Below are 23,481 nucleotides of genomic sequence, written 5' to 3' on the forward strand. Positions count from 1 at the left end.
GATCAAGGGGGAGAATGTTAGGATGATCTCCACCCGTTCGAGTCCAACGGCTCGACGTAACCCTTGACCGCGCCCTGATCGGGGGCGCCCAACCGCATCTGGTTGGTGGGCCCCTGTCGCCTGCGCAATAAAGAGAGGTGGGGGTCGGTGGCACTCAGCACGAGGTGATCTGGAGCTGCCACTCGCCCCACTTACAGACCCACCGATTAGGGTTTGCGCAGTGCCGATGGGATGCTCCGCCGCCACCACTCCCTCACGGATCTGCCGCCGTCACCACGTCAACGTCGACGGGTTCGTCCTCCTCCAAGTGACAAGGTAAATGCTCACAGTTCCTCTCCTACCCGGCAATGATCTAGCCTAGATGATCCCAGCAATGTAAACAAAAATAAAATCTGAAGGATCACCATTCCACACATGGTTCTCCTTTGAGCTATAAGCAAATTTCGCTAAATCGTGCACCACTTTATTAGCATTTCTTGGACAATGATGGAAATACACCTCTATCATCTGACCGGCTTTTAAGAAACATTCAGCTAATCTCGCCACATATGGATTTCAGACTTCAATCGTGTCGTTACAACATTTGATCAGTTCAAGAGATTCCGACTCGATCGACACGCTGGAGCATCCAAATTTTCTAGGAATTCCAAGCCTTGCATCTGCCATAGTCGCACTTAGCATATTTTTAAGTTGGCAATACAATCCCCCTATCGCCTATCTTCGTGACTTTCTGTCTCTAGAATTCGATAAGAAACTTTCAACCCATCATCGGGACCCATCATAACATTTTTTAGGCAGTGGTACCATAACTATATGTCTGTATGTACAAGTAGTTCATTACCGGTCTATGCAGGGAATACTTAGTTAAATTTTTTTGGAATGCAAAGGAAATTACTTTTTTTAGAAGGATTACTACAAATACATTTTTTCAGGGAAGAATGAGAAAATTTGAGCAAACCTTCGATTTTTTCTTATTTAATCAGGAATTCCCTGCAAGCGTGGGCTTTCTCTTAGAAAGACGTGTTGGGCTTCTTTTAAGAATAGTGTTAGGCTTCATTAGCGCTTGCAATTACAATAACTTTGGGCCGACCCTCTGCACTATATATTGTGGCTGATTACAACTCCACCACATGACCTAGCGAGCTGTGAGAAGTGCGAGATGCGCAGCCGCCACGACGACCAACTCTCCCAGATCCTTCTTCACGCCGGTGACCACCGTTCCCTGTACGTGCGATGCACCCATGGTTTTCGAACTGGTGCTCCACACATCTCTGGCTTGAAGCGGTGTTGAGATGAGATTTCCCCATATATCGCCTCGTCGGAGACCTGCCTACGGGGTAATCTCATCTCAACATCTCTTCCATCCGAGGTTTCTAATCTTCTAATGAGCTTGCTTACCCCGTTATTGATACGAAGCAAGTTTGTTGGTATCCCCTTTACATGTTGCTTGGCAAGTATCCTTGAATTCAGTCTTGACAGGAATAGCCTAGCAGTCATACCTCTTCCTATAGGCGTGGATTCAGAGTTAAGTCGTTACTGCTGGCCATATCTGTAACTGACAGAGCGTAGCTGTTCTACGGTTTCAGCATATACCTGTAACTTGTCATTAGCCACTAGAATAACAGCTATGATTTGTGTTGATTCTAGTTTCTTCAGTTTTGGCCTCCATAGATGTTTAATACTCCCTCCATCCTATGAAACATGTCTTAACTCTGTCTAAATTGTCTTAGCTTTGTCTAAATTTCGATGTTTCTAGGTGCTAAATAGTGTTACCTACATCAAAATTTAAAAAAGATAAGAGAACTTTCATGAGATGAAGGGAGCACTTAATGTCGAAGGCATGATCAAAAAGACATAATTTGATTCGTCAGTAAAACTTCATTAAACTTGGTTTGTTAGCTACTATCTAGCTCGTCCATTTGTAGAATGTTTCTACTTTTCTACCACATGAGTCCCTAATGTAAATCTTAGAGCCTCTATTTGGACCAGTTGTAGCCAAGGCTGCTAATATTACAAGCCAGTACACTAATATTTGCTGTTTCAAATGTTGATTTTTAATATGATGCTGAGATGATTCAACTTCGGATCTGTTGTCACAGTTTGTGCATGAGTCATAAATAAATTGGGAGACTAAACTCCCAAAGTTTTTTTTTCATATTATCAGAACAAACGTCGGCTGCTGCTATTTTTTCCTTTGCAGGTATCAGGTGTTACATTTCGGTGGCCAAGATGCATAAATGTGCCATTAAGTCGATCTGACTTTTTTATTTTAATTAGTTTTTTATGGTTTTTTTAATCTGCTTTATGCGTTTCAACAATGCTGTGTGTGTGTGTTTGTGTGTTTTACTATTTTCCATGTAGTATCAGGCAGGGAGATGTTGACACCGGATTGCTTCTTATTTTCCATGATTTCCCATTTCTTTTTTTGTGTGTGTTTATTGAATTCGAATTTAGTTCAGATCTGATTATCTTGAACCTTAGTTTGATTGTAGAATGAAGAATGAATTGCACCTGCCTAATTGTTATTTGCTCATATGCTGGTGACTTAATCAGAGCGGGTTTCAGTGGTATTTTGCTTTCTTCTAGATGCTGCGAGTGCGAAGGATTGGACAAGTTTCCTAAAATCTGGATTGTTTGACGAGTTGGATAACATTTGAAAGTTTTAATGGCTTATCTTCTTAACACACAACATTTGATATAGTTATTTATGGCAATAAGTTAATATGCATAATTCGGTTGTTGTTACCACTATAGGAGATAGGTAGATCAGAGCCAAATTAACATTGCTGTGGATATTATGTATTGGTTGTGCTGCATTTGTTGGCGTAGAATGTAGTTCAGATTATTGGCGGCATGCTGCTCCTGCAGCCCTGGTAGCACAGGAAGAATTTGGAAATTAGGGCAATCTGCTGCTGCTGACCAGGCAGCATCAGGAGGAGCACTCGAAGGATGGCAACGGCAGTGTGGCATTGGGGTCTCTTATGTGGAACTCGCTTTTTGATGGCAGAAACGATGCTAACCTCGAAATGTATTTTCAGAGCATAGTATTTTGCTATTTTTTTCTTCTGTGGGGCGCGGTTTCATAACATCGCTTCCTAGTCATGCAGAGTATTTTGTTGAAGGGATGATGCTCAAGTGGTGGTTTTTCTGTAGCCAATTCTTGCATGGTGTTCATTTCTGGACATAGCCCATGGTGGTGGTGGTGCATCAGTCTCTGTGAAAACAAACTTGGATATTAAACTGATATCCCAACTCAACTGGCAATAACTTCATGCATGATAACTCCCATACTGGCTTTGACAATTAAGCTGATCTGAACGGATGGCATATTTCCGTGTGTTCCGTTTCAACTTTCAACAGGATAGGCCCTAGTTTATCTGCACAGCTTATTAATGTGAGAACTTACACTGCGATATCACACAAGATCCAGGAGCCAGGTGTGGTAGCTGACTTGGGGAAGACAAGGGTGGGTGGACTGCCAGGTTCTCATGAGAAGACAGCCAGCGATCCATGGCCATGATCATTTGATTTCTCTGATCAGTTGGCACTGTTTGATCAAGAAGAAGATTGGGTGTGTGAACTGTCGGTGAGGACTTTTCTTTAATTTTATTTGTAAATGTTCAGTCTGTCTCTACATTTTATTCAAACCACCAAAATCCATTAAAAACGAAAAGAGAGTTGTTGTGCCCTTAAAATCAAGTTGCGAAGGTACAAGCGTGCATTATGAAAAGCTAAAAAGACTTACTAAGAAATATATTTTCCCTAGAAGCTCATTCCATTCAACGAACTTCACGGCATTCGAAACAATAACAACAACAAATAAATCGTCCCACAGATTGCCGAACAATGATATGCACCAAGCATGAGACTTGATGCGGAAGCACGTGCATTGCGAGGCTAAATACAAAAATCTTAGACTCCATAAAGTTGTTGGGACGATATGAAAAATAATGATAGCTTTCATCGATCTATCAAGGAGATGTCTTCAGCTTTACAAATGGTGACGATCGATCGAGCAGCAAAGCGCTTAGAGGAGAAGCAAAGCTAAGCAGATCTCACGGAAACAGAAAGCCGGGGACGCGCTAGCAGCAACTTCTGGTATTTTGGGCATGAGTTACAAGGCGGGAGACCGCCAAAAAAAGCTGCCCAGTCTAGTTGCTAGCTACCTTTCGAGCAACGCATTTGATTAAGTCATCCTCAGCTTTAGACAGTGGCAATTTGGGACCTCAAAGAGCCAATCGCCTCCCTGAGGCAGTGCTAACTCCACATGCCTATTTTTTTCTCCAACACTTCTTTCGCATATGCTTTATTACGCTATTAAAAGCTTCATCACGACATGACATGAGAAAATATACTTCACTGTCAATTGCACGCTTAACTTCTGACTATAAATACAACATTGGAGGCTAAGACAAGTTCCATTCCCCAGAAACCAAAACCAGTTTCTCTCATCTCCAGTGACCTACCCTTTTTAAGCTTGAGGCATCACAGCTCCTTAGTTGTTGCCATACATAGGCTGGTGTGCCACCTCTCTGAAGCAAAGATGAAGATCGCCAAGGCCCCCATGCTCATAAAGAAGGCTGCGGCGATGTGCAAGAGCAAGACCGCCATGCTCGCGGCCAGGCTCCTCCTGCTCGCCTCGCTCCAGAGCCGTAGGATGGCCGCGGTTGCCGTCATCTCTCACAAGATCCACGCCCTCGTTGTAGCCGACCGACAAAGAGTGGATGGCCCGGGGGCTCTCGTGATGTGCAAGGTCGAGAATAGACAGCCCGTCGTCCATGGTGTGGACATGGCCGCCGATCTCTCACATCAATTGGCTCTGTTCGACCAGGAAAGTGGTCATGCTGGTTGACCTGACTGGACACTGCATCCCATATTCAGGGACGATGAAAATTGCTATACAGACGAGTGCGACGACGAAGATGATGGTGATGTGCTACTCGATGCTTGCCATGATGAGGACGAGCCATCAGTCATGGATGTAATCAGGATCAACCGAGAGGTAGACGGGTTAGAGTTCAACATGGAGGAGGAGATTGACCAGGCTGCCGATATGTTCATTAGGAGGTTCCGGGAGCGGTTGAGCAAGACCTTTTAGTGGGTCTAGTTTTCCGCATGCATGTATCCCATCCTTGCAACGGCCTAGGTGTTGTCGTCTTTTTTAGGCACCGACAGATTAGAAATTTTTGGAGAAATCAATGTGAGTGTGAATTGATATCGAGCACAAATGATCCTTTTAGTCCTTTATTTGAACAGTTTTGTCAAGATCTAAGACCTGCTGATTTAAGATCCATATCCACTATTGGTATCAGTTTTTTTTTTTGCATACTGCCCTCCGACTGTGTAACATACAAACACTCGGCATAAACATAATACACTCGGTGTTTTTTTACTTTACCAACAGTTTTCTTATGGGACACAATGTAAAGATGTAGTCACTATGAAAGGGTAACGTGAGCGTCAAGAAGGGGTTGAATAGACGCTACAAGTTTTTCGGTTTTTTAAATTTAATAGTGGAACACTGGAACTAGGAAAGTAATGGTGTAACTTAAAATAAGCGATGATTCTATGATGTGATGCAAATAAGAAAATAAAAACAAAAAGTAAAATAGCGTGCGAAAAAGGTAGTGGTACAACCAGGGAGCAAACGAAGACGAGACGAGATATGTTTACCGTAGTTCCTTTCCAAGGGAAGTACGTCTACATTGACGCAACACAAATGTGCCAACCGCCACATAGGCATCACCTTATTTCTCGTGAGCACACCACAAAGGCGTACTCACCTCTCCACTAAGCAATGCCACTCAAGACGGCTAACCTTCACACAAGGTTGGGGCACAACTTCACAAAGGTCATGGAGGCTCCCAACGACATCAAAAACTAGTCACAACAACATGTAGGCTCTAGATGCCCTCAACAACAAGGATCCCCACTAATTAAGAAGATCTAGGGTTTCCAAATTCACAAAGTAAAGGTTGGGGTTTTTTGAAATTTATTTCGTAGATAGGTAGATCTAGCCCTCCTCCTTCAATGCCTAAAGTTTGGGGTGATTAATTGTCTAGGGAGAGAGATCCACGCGATTGAAACTCAATAACTATGAAGAGAGAGTGTTCTTAGTGCTGGTCATATCTCATCTCAGGAGGACGTGACACTACTTCTTTCGCATCACCTCGAGGGCCACCGCCACACTTCCTGTAGATTGATTTTTAAGGGGGAGATAGTGATAGAGTTAGGTTCTCTAAGCGTAACATGGTGATGTATATTTACGGGGCCACACCCACAATTTTCCTTGCTCCACAGTTTACATAGAGGCCCAGATCAGAACGGGCCTAGTATAATGACCCATCTGGCATGTCTAGGCAATTATCATCCACTATTGACCATTGCGTATGTAGCTACGGTCTCACGATCACCCATTTCTATTATCCATCATATCACACGCGCCTTTTTATTTCACCATGTTTGTTGTGAGGCCCATGTATGATGGCGGGTGTGCTTAGGGCTGTTTTGTACTATTGACCACATCAATCATAGGGTCATGTTTGATTCCTTCGTTCCCTTTATTGACCAGGTCACCTACACTTCAATCATGGAGTATGGCACGGAGTGGCCTCGTCTAGGGGATTAGGGTCCCCCGCCCCATCGGTTGCCTAGGGGAGTTGACGCGAGGGGGTCACACAAACACTTGCCTCCCCACTTACCTTCTGAATAAAAAGGGTACTATCCAAAAGTGGGTTCCTTATATCTAAACTCCACAGCTTAATGTCATGAGCAAGAAGACCTTAAGGGAAATTCGTTAGAAAAACTGTTTTATGGTGGACCGAGCCTGAACTAGATTCAAAACATCTAACGACATTGTTAAACATAATTATTCTAGCACACTCAACGATGTGTTAAGCTTTATGCACTAGCCACTTGAACCAAAAGTCCGAACTGATGGAAAGGGCTAGGCAATCCACATATGCACTTCACAACACCCCCACTCGCGTGTGACGGGAGAAGAGAAAGTCAACACGTGAAAGAAGAAGAGCACACCGAAACAGCGGTGGCTAAAGAGGGGGGGCAACAGCAATTTTTAGGCTTAATTGCGAAAACCATGTGAAAGCCAGGATTTGAACTTAGACCTGGGGCTATGATACCATGTTAAGCTTCATGCACTAGCCACTTGAACCAAAAGTCCGAACTGATGGAAAGAGCTAGGCAATCCACATATACACTTCACAACACGATGCACGTACGACACAACATAAAAATATATATGCATACTGCTAAAATCCGAAAAACAATGTACACACCATGCATGAGACTTGATGGCTGCGTGAGAGCACGGCAAGCACGTGCATTGGGAGGCTAAATGCTCAAGTCTCCGTTTCCATAATATTTTTGTGACAACTAAAAAGCCAAAAACTCCCATCTATCTGTCGCAGATATCTCTACCGCTTTATGCGTGTTGAAGATCGATGGAGCAGCAGAGCACATAGAACAAGAAGAGAAGCAACGCTAAGCATATCTCACGGCAGCACAAAGCATGGGACGCGCTAGAACCGCAACTTTCTGTATTTTGGGCATGAATAACACGGCAGGAGACCGCAAAGAGAAGCTGCTCGTGTATTGGCTGCTAGCGAGCTTTTGGGCAAATCAAATTTTAATCATTCGTCAGCTTTAGATAGTGGAAATTTGGGACCCAAATAGCCTATATATCAGTCCCTGCGGAAGGACCCTTTGTGACCTGCTATTATATTTATCTCTTTTGCTTGTATTGACTTATAGTGCTCACTCCACATGCCAATTTTTTCTCCAATGGTACTTTCCCGTGCTTTCTTGCGCTGGAGACCAAAAGTTTGATCACGACATGACATGAACAAAGGTACTTCACGGTTAATTGCGTGCTCACCTTCTGACTATAAATACACCCTTGGAGCCTCCGGACAAGTTCCATGCCTCAGAAACAAAAAACCAACTTCTCTCGTCTCTGGATCCGATCCCAATTTCAAACCTGAGGCAGCTGCTTGGCAACCCTCCCAGCATCAAAGATGAAGATCTCCAAGGCTCCACAGCTCCTGAAGAAGGCCGCGGCAATGTGCAAGAGCAAGACGGGCGTGCTCGCAGGCAGGCTCCTCGTCCTCGCTGCGCTCCAGCGCCGCAGGATGACCTCGGTCGCGGTGATCTCTCACAAGATCCACGCGCTCGTTGTGCTTGACCGGGAGAGAATGGACTGTCGCAAGGCACTCATGCTGCACAAGGTCGAGAGGAGACCGGCCGTCATCCATGAAGATGACATGGCTTCCGATCTCTCTCATCAATTGGCTCTGTTCGGTCAGGAAACTGCTCATGGTGGCTGCCCTGACTGGACACTGCACCCCATCTTCAGCGATGATGACAACTCCTACACCGAAGAGTCCAACGACGAAGATGATGGTGATGTGCTACTCGATGCGTGCCATGATGATGACGACGAGCCATCGGTCATGGATGTTATCAGGATCAACCGAGAGGTAGAGGGTTTGGAGTTCAACATGGAGGAGGAGATTGACCAGGCTGCCGATATGTTCATCAGGAGATTCCGGAAGCAGTTGAGCAAGGGCTTTTAGTGTCTACATTCATGTGTCAGCATCCTTGCAACGGCCTAGGGTGTTGCTTCTTTGTTGAAGCACCCGCTAATTAATTAGGAAATTTTGGAGAAATCAATACGAGTAGGAATTGATATTGAGCACACAAATGATCCTTTTAGAACTTTTCTAATTTTCTCATCGATCTAAGTCCTGCGGATTTCAGAACCATCTCCACTATTGGAATCGGGTTTTCCACCCAGTCTCCATGCATCCCGATTGTATTCGTCGATCACATGGTAAATACAGTTATTATTTACTAAGTGTAACATACAAAACACTTGGTAATTTACCACATCAGCAAACTAACTGAAATACAACGCTAAGAAATACTCATTGTGAAAGGTCTCACATCCTCTGCATTCCAGCACCCACCCCTCGTGGGATGAATTGTCGTACAAAATCGCACAAGGATTGGTTGTATGTGGTAGTACTTTCAATCTTCTGGTAGTAGTGCAAATTAGCTATAGTATGAGACTCGGTCACTGGGTAATGCTGTTTATAGTGGAGAGTTATACAATATAGATTAGTGTACATCCAATATTACTATCGGGGGCGAAGCTAGGTACAATTAGTAGAGTCTATTCACCCGAATGGTTTAATGAAAATCATCATCAAGTTAGGAATAAATATTGCTCATTAGTTTTTGTAAATAGTAGGTCTTGGCCCTGTGTTAAATTAACTAGATGATACCCCGCGCGTTGCATCGGAATTTTTTAGCATTGTACGAATAAGAATTTTTATATATAGCTTTATGAAAACTTTGATGTAAATTAACAATTCATTTACAAAAAGTTTATTACATGATATGATATGACAACTTGATGAATGACATGTCTTTGAAAATTTGTTTGTCACCAGAAAGGATGGCTCTCACATGTCTTTCCATATGTATTCAATTGTGAAGAACATATGATCTGATCCAAGTATGCTTGTCATGTCGTTGAAAAAAAAGTATGATTGTCATGTCAGCACGTGAAGATTCCCCTCTTGTAAAGTTAGATGCAATGGTCGTTTCATATATTCGAGTTTTTGTACTGTCTTGGTATATATCTTGCAGGTTTCTATTTGGCGATTTAGCTTAAGATAGAAGTACTGCATGGATAGAGAGAAATGTATATGAAAATAGCAATGTGAAACATTAATAGAATTGTATGGTTGTGGCCTTGCTTCACAGATAGTAGAACCTTGTGGTTCAAAAGTTGTATCTTGATCATTGTTCAAAAAATCGTCCGATTCAACGATTAATCGCCCGATTAATCCCTATTCAGTGGTCATCGATTAGCCGATAAATTCATTTATCGTCCGATTAACTCATTTATCGCCCGATTAATCGTCCGATTTGCCTATTAATCGCTAATCGTCAGCCGACCGAGTTGAACCCGATAAGCGATTTTCTCAACATTGATCTTGATTTTGCTCCCGACAAAGGAAATGGATTGTTGTTGTTATAAGGAGGTATGCTTTGTGCCTTGAATTCGGTAAGGGGTTACTACAGCAGCTTCCAAATGGGCGTTTACCTAAGAATCATCTGAGGCAAATTTTCTAGCATATAATAAGTATTGGTTACTTTACTTATGTTTTAATTGGCAGCGGGGTATTTAGCCTGAATAACAAACATACTTGTATTCTGCACACACCAAAACTCACGAATGCCAAGGCACATTACCAACCAAAGTTCTATAAACTGCAGTAGAGGAGCATAATTAGAATATAACTGTAGAGTGTGAGAAAGACCTTAAACAGAGGTGCACAATAAAGAGAGGGAAAAGCGTAAAAGAATTTATTTTTACTTTCGTACCATGTATTTTTTTACCTCTAATTATTGCAAAACCAAACCGTAGGAAAGGATGGCATGTATATAATTCCAAATTTGGTGGAACATTACAATGCACAATTTTCAATGAATAGAAGATGGATATAACTAAATGAAATTTATTCTGAAGCATATCACTCTTTTTCGGAACTATCATTGATAAGATCATCACACTTGTAAAACCACTTATCACTTTGAAAATCTATTGTCAGCTGTAAACTGAGACCGCAAGAAGGCAACTGGGTACAGACATGTGTAGCTGGTCGGATGAAAGTTGTCAAATGTTTACCATTCGGATTGTTGTTACTGGTTGCAACACAATGCACTGCATATAAAGGAGAAAAATATGAATGTGCAAATAGTTGGCAACTCTGCAGCTCAAATTGACATTTTTCGAAAGGAGAATTGACTTACCTATTGATGCTGGCGCGCAGTTAACGTGCCCGTTGGGAACCCCAAGAGGAAGGTGTGATGCGTACAGCGACAAGTTTTCTCTCAGTAAGAAACCAAGGTTTATCGAACCAGTAGGAGCCAAGAAGCACGTTGAAGGTTGATGGCGGCGGAGTGTAGTGCGGCACAACATCAGAGATTCCGGTGCCAACGTGGAACCTGCACAACACAACCAAAGTACTTTGTCCCAACGTAACAGTGAGGTTGTCAATCTCACCGGCTTGCTGTAACAAAGGATTAGATGTATAGTGTGGATGATGATATTTGCAGAGAACAGTAGAACGAGTATTGCAGTAGATTGTATTCGATGTAAAAGAATGGACCGGGGTCCATAGTTCACTAGTGGTGTCTCTCCGATAAGAATAAGCATGTTGGGTGAACAAATTACAGTTGGGCAATTGACAATTAAAGAGGGCATGACCATGCACATACATATTATGATGAGTAGTGTGAGATTTAATTGGGCATTACGACAAAGTACATAGACCGCTATCCAGCATGCATCTATGCCTAAAAAGTCCACCTTCAGGTTATCATCCGAACCCCCTCCAGTATTAAGTTGCAAACAACAGACAATTGCATTAAGTATGGTGCGTAATGTAATCAATAAATATATCCTTAGACATAACATTGATGTTTTATCCCTAGTGGCAACAACACATCCACAACCTTAGAACTTTCTGTCACTGTCCCAGATTTAATGGAGGCATGAACCCACTATCTAGCATAAATACTCCCTCTTGGAGTTACAAGCAAAAACTTGGCCAGAGCCTCTACTAGCAACGGAGAGCATGCAAGATCATAAACAACACATAGATGATAGATTGATAATCAACATAACATAGCATTCACTATTCATCGGATCCCAACAAACGCAACATGTAGCATTACAGATAGATGATCTTGATCATGTTAGGCAGCTCACAAGATCCAACAATGATAGCACAATTAGGAGAAGACGACCATCTAGCTACTGCTATGGACCCATAGTCCAGGGGTGAACTACTCACACATCACTCCGGAGGCGACCATGGCGGTGAAGAGTCCTCCGGGAGATGATTCCCCTCTCCGGCAGGGTGCCGGAGGCGATCTCCTGAATCCCCCGAGATGGGATTGGTGGTGGCGGCGTCTCTGGAAGGTTTTCCGTATCGTGGCTCTCGGTACTGGAACTATTATCGACGAAGGCTTAAGTAGGCGGAAGGGTAGGTCAGGGGGCAACGCGAGGGACCCACACAACAGGGCCGCGCGGCCAGGAGGTGGGCCGCGCCGCCCTAGCGTGTCGTCGCCTCGTCGCCCCACTTCGTATCTCCTCCGGACTTCTGGAAGATTCGTGGAAAAATAAGATCCTGGGCGTTGATTTCGTCCAATTCCGAGAATATTTCCTTACTAGGATTTCTGAAACCAAAAACATCAGAAAACAGCAACTGGCTCTTCGACATCTTGTTAATAGGTTAGTGCCGGAAAATGCATAAATATGACATAAAGTATGTATAAAACATGTAGGTATCATCAATAAAGTAGCATGGAACATAAGAAATTATCAATACGTTGGAGACGTATCAGCATCCCCAAGCTTAGTTCCTACTCATCCCGAGTAGGTAAACGATAACAAAGATAATTTCTGAAGTGACATGCCATCATAATCTTGATCAATACTATTGTAAGCACATGTAATGAATGCAACGATCCAAAGCAATGGTAAAGATAATGAGTAAACAACTGAATCATATAGCAAAGATTTTTCATGAATAGTACTTTCAAGACAAGCAGCAATAAGTCTTGCATAAGAGTTAACTCATAAAGCAATAAATTCGTAGTAAAAGCGTTGAAGCAACACAAAGGAAGATTAAGTTTCAGCGGTTGCTTTCAACTTGTAACATGTATATCTCATGGATAGTTGTCAATGCAAAGTAATATGATGAATGCAAATATGCAAGTATGTAAGAATCAATGCATAATTAACACAAGTGTTTGCTTCTTGAGATGGGAGGAAATAGTTTAACTGACTCATCATAAAAGTAAAAGAATGGCCCTTCAAAGAGGGAAGCATCGATTGCTATATTTGTGCTAGAGCTTTTATTTTGAAAACAAGAAACAATTTTGTCAACGGTAGTAATAAAGCATATGTATCATGTAAATTATATCCTACAAGTTGCAAGCCTCATGCATAGTATACCAATAGTGCCCGCACCTTGTCCTAATTAGCTCGGATTACCTGGATTATCACCGCAATACATATGTTTTAACCAAGTATCACAAAGGGGTACCTCTATGCCGCCTGTACAAAGGTCTAAGGAGAAAGCTCGCATTGGATTTCTCGCTTTTGATTATTCTCAACTTAGACATCCATACCGGCACAACATAGACAACAGATAATGGACTCCTCTTTAATGCTTAAGCATTCAATAACAAATAATTTTCTCATAAGAGATTGAGGATTGTTGTCCAAAACTGAAACTTCCACCATGGATCATGGCTTTAGTTAGCGTCCCAATGTTCTTCTCTAACAATATGCATGCTCAAACCATTTAACTCATGGTAAATCGCCCTTACTTCAGACAAGACGAACATGCATAGCAACTCACATGATATTCAACAAAGAGTAGTTGATGGCGTCCCCAGAAACATGATTATCGCACAACAAGCAACTTAATAAGAAATAAGATACATAAGTACATATTCAATACCACAATAGTTTTTAGGCTATTTGTCCCATGAGCTATATATTGCAAAGATAAAGGATAGAAATTTAAAGGTAGCACTCAAGCAATTTACTTTAGAATGGCGGAGAAATACCACGTAGTAGGTAGGTATGGTGGACACAAATGGCATAGTTATTGGCTCAAGGATTTGGATGCACGAGAAGTAATCCCTCTCAATACAAGGCTTAGGCTAGCAAGGTTATTTGAAGCAAACACAAGTATGAACCGGTACAGCAAAACTCACATAAAAATATATTGCAAGCATTATAAGACTCTACACTGTCATCCTTGTTGCTCAAACCCTTACTAGAAAATATCTAGACTCTAGAGAGACCAATCATGCAAACCAAATTTCAACAAGCTCTATATATTTCTTCACTAATGGGTGCAAAGTATATGATGCAAGAGCTTAAACATGATCCTTATGAGCATAACAATTGCCAAATATCAAATTATTCAAGACATTCTACCAATTACCATATGTAGCATTTCCCGTTTCCAACCATATAACAATTAACGAAGCAGTTTAACCTTCGCCATGAACATTATGAGTAAAACCTAAGGACATATTTGTCCATATGCAACAGCGGAGTGTGTCTCTCTCCCACACAATGAATGCTAGGATCCATCTTATTCAAACAAAACAAAAACAAAAAACATACAGACGCTCCAAGTAAAGCACATAAGATGTGATGGAATAAAAATATAGTTTCACTAGAGGAACTTGATAATGTTGTCGATGAAGAAGGGGATGCCTTGGGCATCCTCAAGCTTAGATGCTTGAGTCTTCTTGAAATATGCAGGGATGAACCACCGGGGCATCCCCAAGCTTAGAGCTTTCACTCTACTTGATCATATTGTATCATCCTCCTCTCTTGATCCTTGAAAACTTCCTCCACACCAAACTCAAAACAACTCATTAGAGGATTAGTGCATAATCAAAATTCACATGTTCAGAGGTGGCATAATCATTCTTAACACTTCTGGACATTGCGCAAAGCTACTGAAAGTTAATGGAATAAAGAAATCCATCAACAATAGCAAAACAGGCAATGTGAAATAAAAGGCAGAATCTGTCAAAACAGAACAGTCCGTAAAGACGAATTTCTAAGAGGCACTAGACTTGCTCAAATGAAAATGCTCAAATTGAATGAAAGTTGCATACATATCTGAGGATCACTCACGTAAATTGGCAGAATTTTCTGAGTTACCTACAGAGAATTCAACCCAGATTCGTGACAGCAAGAAATCTGTTTCTGCGCAGTAATCCAAATCTAGTATGAACCTTACTATCAAAGACTTTACTTGGCACAACAATGCAACAAAACTAAGATAAGGAGAGGTTGCTACAGTAGTAACAACTTCCAAGACTCAAATATAAAACAAAGTGATGTAGTAAAATCATGGGTTGTCTCCCATAAGCGCTTTTCTTTAACGCCTTTCAGCTAGGCGCAGAAAGTGTGTATCAAGTATTATCAAGAGGTGAAACATCATCATCATAATTTTCACAATTTGTCCCATTAGGTATCTTAGATGCTCCCTTATCTATAGTGGTATTAATAGCTTTATCAATTTTAGGCCTATAATAGTTTTTTGGTTTAGGCACCTTAGAGACATACATGAACTTTTGCTCCTTACCCACATAAGCTTTCTCTCTAAACTTAATAGATGAAAAAGTTGAACCCAAGGTTCCCATAGCTTCTTCAAGTTCACTAATCCTTTGGGTTTGATTATCATGAGTAGCACAAGCTTCTAGGATGGTGATTCTCTCATTAATTCCACCTAGAGATTTGTCAAGTTTATCAGTGCTATTAAGTAATTCTCCCAGTTTAGTCTCAATACTTGGAAGGTTTTGCTCTATGGTTTCCAACTTTTTCATGACATCTTCAAGAGATGTTTCAATTTTAACTTCATTAACAGGTGGTATTCCAAATAGACTCTCAATAATGCAACTAGCTTCTAAGGCAGGAGTTCCTAGGAAGTTACCTCCCGCGAGACAATCAAGAACATACCTATTCCAGCTAGAGATACCAACATAAAAATTCCTGAGTAGGATAGTGGTGGTGTGTTTCTTAGTGCACCTATTATGGGCATCACTAATTCTATACCAAGCATGTTTTAAAAATTCTCCCCCTTGTTGCTTAAACGAACGAACTTCAACTTCAGGATTACTAATTTTAGCAATAGTAAATAAAGCAAACTAGATAAAGTAAATGCAAGTAACTAATTTTTTTTGTGTTTTTAATATGGAGATTGCAAACAAGACAGTAAATAAAGTAAAGCTAGCAACTAATTTTTTTGTGTTTTGATATAATGCAGCAGACAAAATAGTAAATAAAATAAAGCAAGACAAAAACAAAGTAAAGAGATTGGAAGTGGAGACTCCCCTTGCAGCGTGTCTTGATCTCCCCGGCAACGGCGCCAGAAAAAGTCTTGATGCTGGCGCGCAGTTAACGTGCCCGTTGGGAACCCCAAGAGGAAGGTGTGATGCGTACAACGACAAGTTTTCCCTCAGTAAGAAACCAAGGTTTATCGAACCAGTAGGAGCCAAGAAGCACGTTGAAGGTTGATGGCGGCGAAGTGTAGTGCGGCGCAACACCAGGGATTCCGGCGCCAACGTGGAACCTGCACAACACAACCAAAGTACTTTGTCCCAACGTAACAGTGAGGTTGTCACTCTCACCGGCTTGATGTAACAAAGGATTAGATGTATAGTGTGGATGATGATGTTTGCAGAGAACAGTAGAACGAGTATTGCAGTAGATTATATTCGATGTAAAAGAATGGACCGGGGTCCACAGTTCACTAGTGGTGTCTCTCCGATAAGAATAAGCATGTTGGGTGAACAAATTACAGTTGGGCAATTGACAAATAAAGAGGGCATGACCATGCACATACATGTTATGATGAGTAGTGTGAGATTTAATTGGGCATTACGACAAAGTACATAGACCGCTATCCAGCATGCATCTATGCCTAAAAAGTCTACCTTCAGGTTATCATCCGAACCCCCTCCAGTATTAAGTTGCAAACAACAGACAATTGCATTAAGTATGGTGCGTAATGTAATCAATAAATATATCCTTAGACATAGAATTGATGTTTTATCCCTAGTGGCAACAGCACATCCACAACCTTAGAACTTTCTGTCACATCGTCCTGCATTTAATGGAGGCATGAACCCACTATCGAGCATAAATACTCCCTCTTGGAGTTACAAGCAAAAACTTGGCCAGAGCCTCTACTAGCAACGGAGAGCATGCAAGATCATAAACAACACATAGATGATAGATTGATAATCAACATAACATAGCATTCACTATTCATCGGATCCCAACAAATGCAACATGTAGCATTACAGATAGATGATCTTGATCATGTTAGGCAGCTCACAAGATCCAACAATGATAGCACAATTAGGAGAAGACGACCATCTAGCTACTGCTATGGACCCATAGTCCAGGGGTGAACTACTCACACATCACTCCGGAGGCGACCATGGCGGTGAAGAGTCCTCCGGGAGATGATTCCCCTCTCCGGCAGGGTGCCTGAGGCGATCTCCTGAATCCCCCGAGATGGGATTGGCGGCGGCGGCGTCTCTAGAAGGAAATAGATTAAAAAGCTCATTGTTGTTTTCCATTATGCCTAACTAGTGAAAAATAAAAACAAGAAACAAAAAGATGCAATTGCAGGATCTAAAGGAAATAGCTTCGAGCACTCACACACCGGCAACAGTGCTAGGAAATAGCTTAGTAGTCGGAGGATGTGAATACCTTTTACCTTACCTCCCCGGCAACGGCGCTAGAAAATAGCTTGATGTCTACGCACGCTTTTATTCCTGTAGACAGTGTTGGGCCTCCAAGAGCAGAGGTTTGTAGAACAGCAACAAGTTTCCCTTAAGTGAATCACCCAAGGTTTATCGAACTCTGGGAGGTAGAGGTCAAAGATATCCCTCTCAAGCAACCTTGCAATTACGATACAATAAGTCTCTTGTGTCCCCAACACACCTAATACACTTGTCAGATGTATAGGTGCACTAGTTCGGCGAAGAGATAGTAAAATGCAAGTGATATGGATGAATATGAGTGGTAGTAACAATCTGAAATAAATATGGCAGCAAGTAAACATGCAGTAGGACAGTAAATAAACGGTGATTTAGATATTTGGAAACAAGGCCTAGGGATCATACTTTCACCAGTGGACACTCTCAACATTGCAATCATAATTGAATATAAATATAAGCACTTCATCATACTACTCTCTTATTGGATAGAGAACTCAAATTCATTGGGCAAGTGTGCAAAAGCACACCTCAAAGGCGTATTCCCAAGTACTAATAAACACCCCACACCGTCATCGTGAGCATTCATAGGAGGTACTAACACACCACAATTCATAAGGGAGCTACACACGGCGCACACACTGTCACCATTACACCGAGGTCACAGTAACCCCAAAGTTCACATAATTAAGCACTTGAATAGCATATGACATCTAGATTACAAAGCTCATCATATGGATCTCAATCATGTAAGACAGCTCATGAGATCATTGTATTGAAGTACATGGGAGAGAGAGATGAACCACATAGCTACCGGTAGAGCCCTCAGCCTCGGGGGAGAACTACTCCCTCCTCATCATAGGAGACAGCAACGATGATGAAGATGGCGGTGGTGTCGATGGAGATGACTCCGGGGGCAATTCCCCGCCCCGGCGGCCTGCCGGAACAGAGACTTCTGTCCCCAGAATTGGAGTTTCGCGATGGCGGCGGCGTCCCTGGAGTCTTTCTGGAGTTTCGTCAATTGGTATCGAAGTTTTAGGTCACGAGGGGTCTTATAGGCGAAGAGGCGACGCAAGGAGGCGCCTGGGGGGCCCACCCCATAGGGCGGCGCGCCCCCCTTCCAGGCCGCGCCGGCCTATGGTCTGGGGCCCCCAGACCTCCCCTCCGACTCTCCTTCGGTGTCCTGGTCCGTCTCGGTGAAGTATGATGTTTGGTCTTCGTTTCGTCGAATTCCGAGAATATTGCCCGAACAGCCCTTCTGGAACCAAAAACAGCAGAAAACAGGAACTGGCACTTCGACATCTTGTTAATAGGTTAGTTCCGGAAAATGCATAATAATGACATAAAGTGTGTATAAAACATGTGAGTATCATCATAAAAGTAGCATGGAACATAAGAAATTATAGATACGTTTGAGACGTATCATATATCCACGAGGAAAGTCACGAATCGGCGGAACACAACATTCCCCCTTTCGATGGCAACGAAAAAATCTATCGCCGCCGGTCCTGGGATGCAGAGGCTAGCGACGAAGAAAAAGCGGCGACAGAGGCGCTGATGACACGCATCCACGAGCTTCAAAATACCCGCGGACAAGAATTGTCGGGTATCCAAATCACGGCATATTTCCCTAGGATTAGGGTGCAGCCTTTGCAAGCTCGCAAAAACCCCCTTTGGATGTATGCTGGCGACAAGGATGTGGATCGCCTGTCGGTAGATTTACCGGTCAAGGACTTAGAAAAACTTGTCCGAAAAATCTCGTCGCTTAGCAAGAAAGACACCATCCCGTCATATTGCCGTGTGACACCATATAGCGCCACCAACGCGCTCCCGCAGGTAATATTTTTATCGTCTGCTTATTTGTTCACTTCTCTTCTTCTCTTTTTTTTACTGCTATTTCTTCGACTGCTGTTATTGATACAAATTCCTGTCGATACTTTTTCTATCTTTGTCCAGAACCACAAAACTGCGTCGCCTCTTCCTCCCCTTCCCGAAGGTGGAGAGGTCGAAGATCGCGCAATCATTACTGAAGACACCCAGGTTCCTCCTCATCCTGAGAGCGAGGTCACGGTTTCTCACAAACCCTCAGCTTCCTCCGAAAAGGAATATGAATCCGAGGCTACCGCATCGACACACTCCCTCCCCTCCGCTGTTTCTCCAAGGAACAAGAGAAAAAGGGACGAAGTTGCCGATTCTGGCACCTCCAAAGCCGGCGCATCTCCTGCCGAAGAAGTTGTTCCTACTGAGGAAAAGACAACTTTCAACCCTTACGAAGATGCCCTTGTCAGCTCGTAAGTTCTTGCTGCTCTTTGTTGTTTCCTCTCGATATTTTATCTATGTTGTTTCTTAAATTGTCGCCTTTTTATTGTAGTGGTGACGAGGATGAAGATCCACCCATTGACGCGACTGCTCGAACGAGTACGTCGCGTACTTTAGTTGTCTCTGAAGCTTAGCCTGATGAAGATGAAACCTCGCCTCCTCAGCAAGACATCGAGCATCCAACTTCAATTGCAAGCCCCCGTGCCCCTTCACCAAAGAGGGCTAGGGTTGAGCCGGCCAAGGAGCCTACCTTGCTAATTGGTAGTTCCACGACTCCTTCAATGGATGATGTAAGTTTTTCACTTCTTCTTTTATGTTCCAAATTTGTCAATGCTTTCGACTCTCCTTTGCTTGTTGCTGTCAAACTTTTTCGCTTCCTATATTGATTTTTTGATCTCTATTTTTCTTTGCAGCCTTTGATGAAGGAGTTTATCCGTCTCGGTACCCAATTCGTCGGGTACCGTGACCATGCGAAAAAGCTTGAAGGTACTATTTTTGCTGCTTCTTCTGGCAAATAACCTCCCCATGATTCTTTTGTCATGACATTTATTGCTATCAATTGTTTTACCAGCCAATCTTGCGGAAGCCAACAAGCGTGCTGATGCTCTTGCTCTTAAATTGGAGCAAAGCGAAAAAGCTCGCAAGAAAGCTGAAGCAGATGCTGCCGCTGTCGAAGATCTTCGAAAAAGACTTCAAGACACGGAAACTTCTTTAAACGAAAACATTGCTCAGCAGACTGCTCGAGAAGATGAAATCCTTGCTCGCTTGGAGTCGCAGAGTCGGCCTTTTGTCAGTGAGTACTTCAAACCATTGTTACTTCTTCGGGTGATCATATTTTTCCTTTCGCGCTTTTTGACGAGCTTCTTTTTGCTTGTTTTTTAGGGAAACGCATCAGGATTTTGACTTGGAAAGTCCTGAAGGCGATCGCCTTCTTGACGCGCTCTCCCTCCTTGAGATTCATGGAGACGAGGCACGCGAAGGCCTTGCTGACGCTAAAGCAGGTCTGTTGAAGCTTTTCCCCTACTTCTTTGCGAAGAAGAAAGAGCCCGAGACTTTTACTGCTCTCGCCAAGTGCTTTAATTCGAAAGAAGATCTTGGGCTCAATCTGCGACAAGAAGGCCTGAAGATTGGTGTCGAAGGCACCATTTCTTTGGTTGCTGACAGCCAACAAGATGTCGACTGGGCTAAAGTTGGCGATATAAAGGAGATGGAGACGAAAAAATGGCAGTCTTTGATTAAGGCTGCCAAGCCAAAATCAAAGCCAATCCTCGCCTTCCTTGGATGCAAGCGAACTCCTGCTCCCAGTTCGTCGAAGCCGGAGGTCAAGTAGACCACCTTGTCTCTCTTTTGTTTTTCTTCTCTTTTGATGCTGTCGCCAAAGTAGTTTTGGCGACAACTATCCCATTAGTTCAGTAGGAACCCTCCTTTGTAATAGCCACGTAACTATCTGACCTTATTAATGAAAAGCTATGTTGCAGAGATATTGATATCGAAGTATTTCTTTCCAGTTAATTTTTGACAACTACACCGTGGTGCCTCCCTCTGCTGCTTTGCCTGCTACATCTTACTCGAAAAGGTCCTCCGCTGACGAGTTTATTGGAGGTTCGTCGAGTGCTGCACAGAATGAAGATTTGGATGAGCTTCATCAACAACTGCAGTCGATGAAAAAACAATCTCTCGTGATAATGGAACAGTCTTGGAGATCATCTGAAAATGAAAAACTGGCTGTTCAGCAAGCTCGGGAAGCTATAGCGTTGAAGGAAACTGCGGTTGCTGAAGCTGCTAAAGCTACTTCCCAAGAAAATTTTATGCTTCAACTGATGAACGATGCTAGCTTGGATATGACGGGTATGCTCCACAAACGTAGTCATGCTGTCTTTTGTTCTTACTGTGTTGATTCCTTACTGATGCTCTCGCTGAAATAGGTTCTTTTTTGGATACTGCTGCCGAAGATCAACGCGTGGAAGCCCGAACCAATGTGCTTCTCAGGCTTGCTCATCAACATGGTTCCAATTTCTGGGTTACTCCTGAGCGTACTCGCCAAATAATCAGGTTCCAAGATCGCGCGAGTCAGGTCCGCGATTTTCTCGACTTCTACACAAGAACCTTGTCTCTAGTTTATAGTACCATGTTTCCTCGTAACAAAATACCAGACACTCTCCCTGCTCTGATGGAGAAGTTCCGAGATTCCCCTCGTATCCATAAATTTGTATGGGCTCAGCTATCTACTGGGGCAAGATTCGCCATGATTATGATACAGATCTGCTACCCGAAGTTAGATCTGACTCAACTTGTCACCAAGTGTCTGGCCAAGCAAACGAAGCGGAAGAGGAATATCGACAAAATCAACGACATTGTAACTCCTGTAGCCGAAGAATTGATGGACAAACTTCTTCGGATGGACTCAGAATTCTTTGTAAAAGGTAGCTATGCTGAACATAAAACTGGTGCTGCGAACAATGAAGGTGTAACCATAGATGATATACTAGGTAGCAACTGAGTTTTACTATATTGCGGGAGTTCATATATATTTTTTCTTGTCGAATTCTTGATGATGAGGTTGTCTATATTGTAAGATATAATCTACTCCCTCCGTTCTGATTTAGTCTACATTCTAGAAAAAATAAGACAAATTAGTAGTGTATTTATTAGTACTACTTAGATATTTGAACAACCAATCCAAGCTACATTGAAAATAACAATATCCAATAAAAAGTGTAAAACCACCTCGTTTTCAGTGTTGTTGTTGACTAAAAGGTAGAATGTAGAGTATTTCAGAACAAATTTTGGGGCTAGAATGTAGACTATTTCAGAACGGAGGGAGTATATTGTAAAGCCCCCGAGCCTTTGGCCGTAGCTTGAGCTATGTTTACGCCATGATGAATTTACTTTTTTGCGAGAGTGTATATGTATATCACCAATATCTTTTACTATATTGCAGCACCGCGAGCCCGCCTCATTAAAAACATTTCAGCCCCACTCGGTGCCCTGAAAGGAAAAGAGTGCGTCTGAAAACTCGCGGGCGTTTCAGTAGATTGTATGCTTACAAAGAGGACTATATTTCGACTTCAAGCATAAAAACGCCTTAGCTGCGCCACGTTCCAGGGATTTTGCTCGGGAACCCCTGTCTTCTTGTCCTTTATCCTGTATGCTCCTCCTTCGATTACTTCTGTGATGATGTAGGGGCCAAGCCATGGCGACTCGAGTTTTTCATGGCTTTTTTGTGTGAGCCGTAGAACTAAGTCGCCGACCTGAAAGGATCTTGGTCGCAAACGTCGACTGTGGTAGTTTTTTAAGTCTTGCTGGTATTTGGTGACCCGTGATAATACTTCGTCTCGGGCTTCGTCAAGTGCATCGACATCGTCCTCCAATGCTTTTCTGGAAGCTTCTTCATCATATTCCGTGACTCTTGGAGAATCATGCTCTATTTCTATCGGCAGTACTGCCTCAGCTCCATGGACCAGGAAAAATGGAGTCTCCTGTGTCGCTGTATTTGGTGTTGCTCGAATACTCCATAATACACTTGGCAGCTCCTCTGGCCAAGTATGTCGCGCTTTTTACAATGGTGCTAGCAGGCGCTTTTTGATACCATTGCAAATGATTCCATTGGCTTTCTCGACTTGACCATTGGTCTGCGGGTGCGCAACTGACGCAAAGTGCAGTTTGATGCCCACCTCTGCGCAGTATGCCTTGAATTCCTTGGATGTGAAATTACTACCATTGTCCGTGACGATGCTATGAGGTACTCCAAACCGAAAAACGATGCTTTTCACGAACTTTATTGCCGACGCTCCGTCTGGTGAG

The 23,481-nt window shown here is 42.8% G+C and overlaps 1 protein-coding gene and 1 pseudogene across 1 annotated transcript; both read left to right on the forward strand.

The window, feature by feature from the left end:
- Positions 1–4,400: 4,400 nt before the first annotated feature.
- On the forward strand, positions 4,401–5,239 carry LOC127298302 (uncharacterized; annotated as a pseudogene).
- A 2,706-nt stretch (positions 5,240–7,945) lies between these two features.
- LOC127302378 (uncharacterized) lies at positions 7,946–8,752 on the forward strand. Its single transcript, XM_051332822.2, has one exon. It carries the CDS (start codon positions 8,034–8,036, stop codon positions 8,589–8,591), a length of 558 nt encoding a protein of 185 aa, XP_051188782.1. The 5' UTR covers positions 7,946–8,033; the 3' UTR covers positions 8,592–8,752.
- Positions 8,753–23,481: the final 14,729 nt, after the last annotated feature.

The sequence above is a fragment of the Lolium perenne genome, chromosome 5 (genome assembly GCF_019359855.2).
Source record: "Lolium perenne isolate Kyuss_39 chromosome 5, Kyuss_2.0, whole genome shotgun sequence".
Taxonomy (NCBI): Eukaryota; Viridiplantae; Streptophyta; class Magnoliopsida; order Poales; family Poaceae; genus Lolium; species Lolium perenne.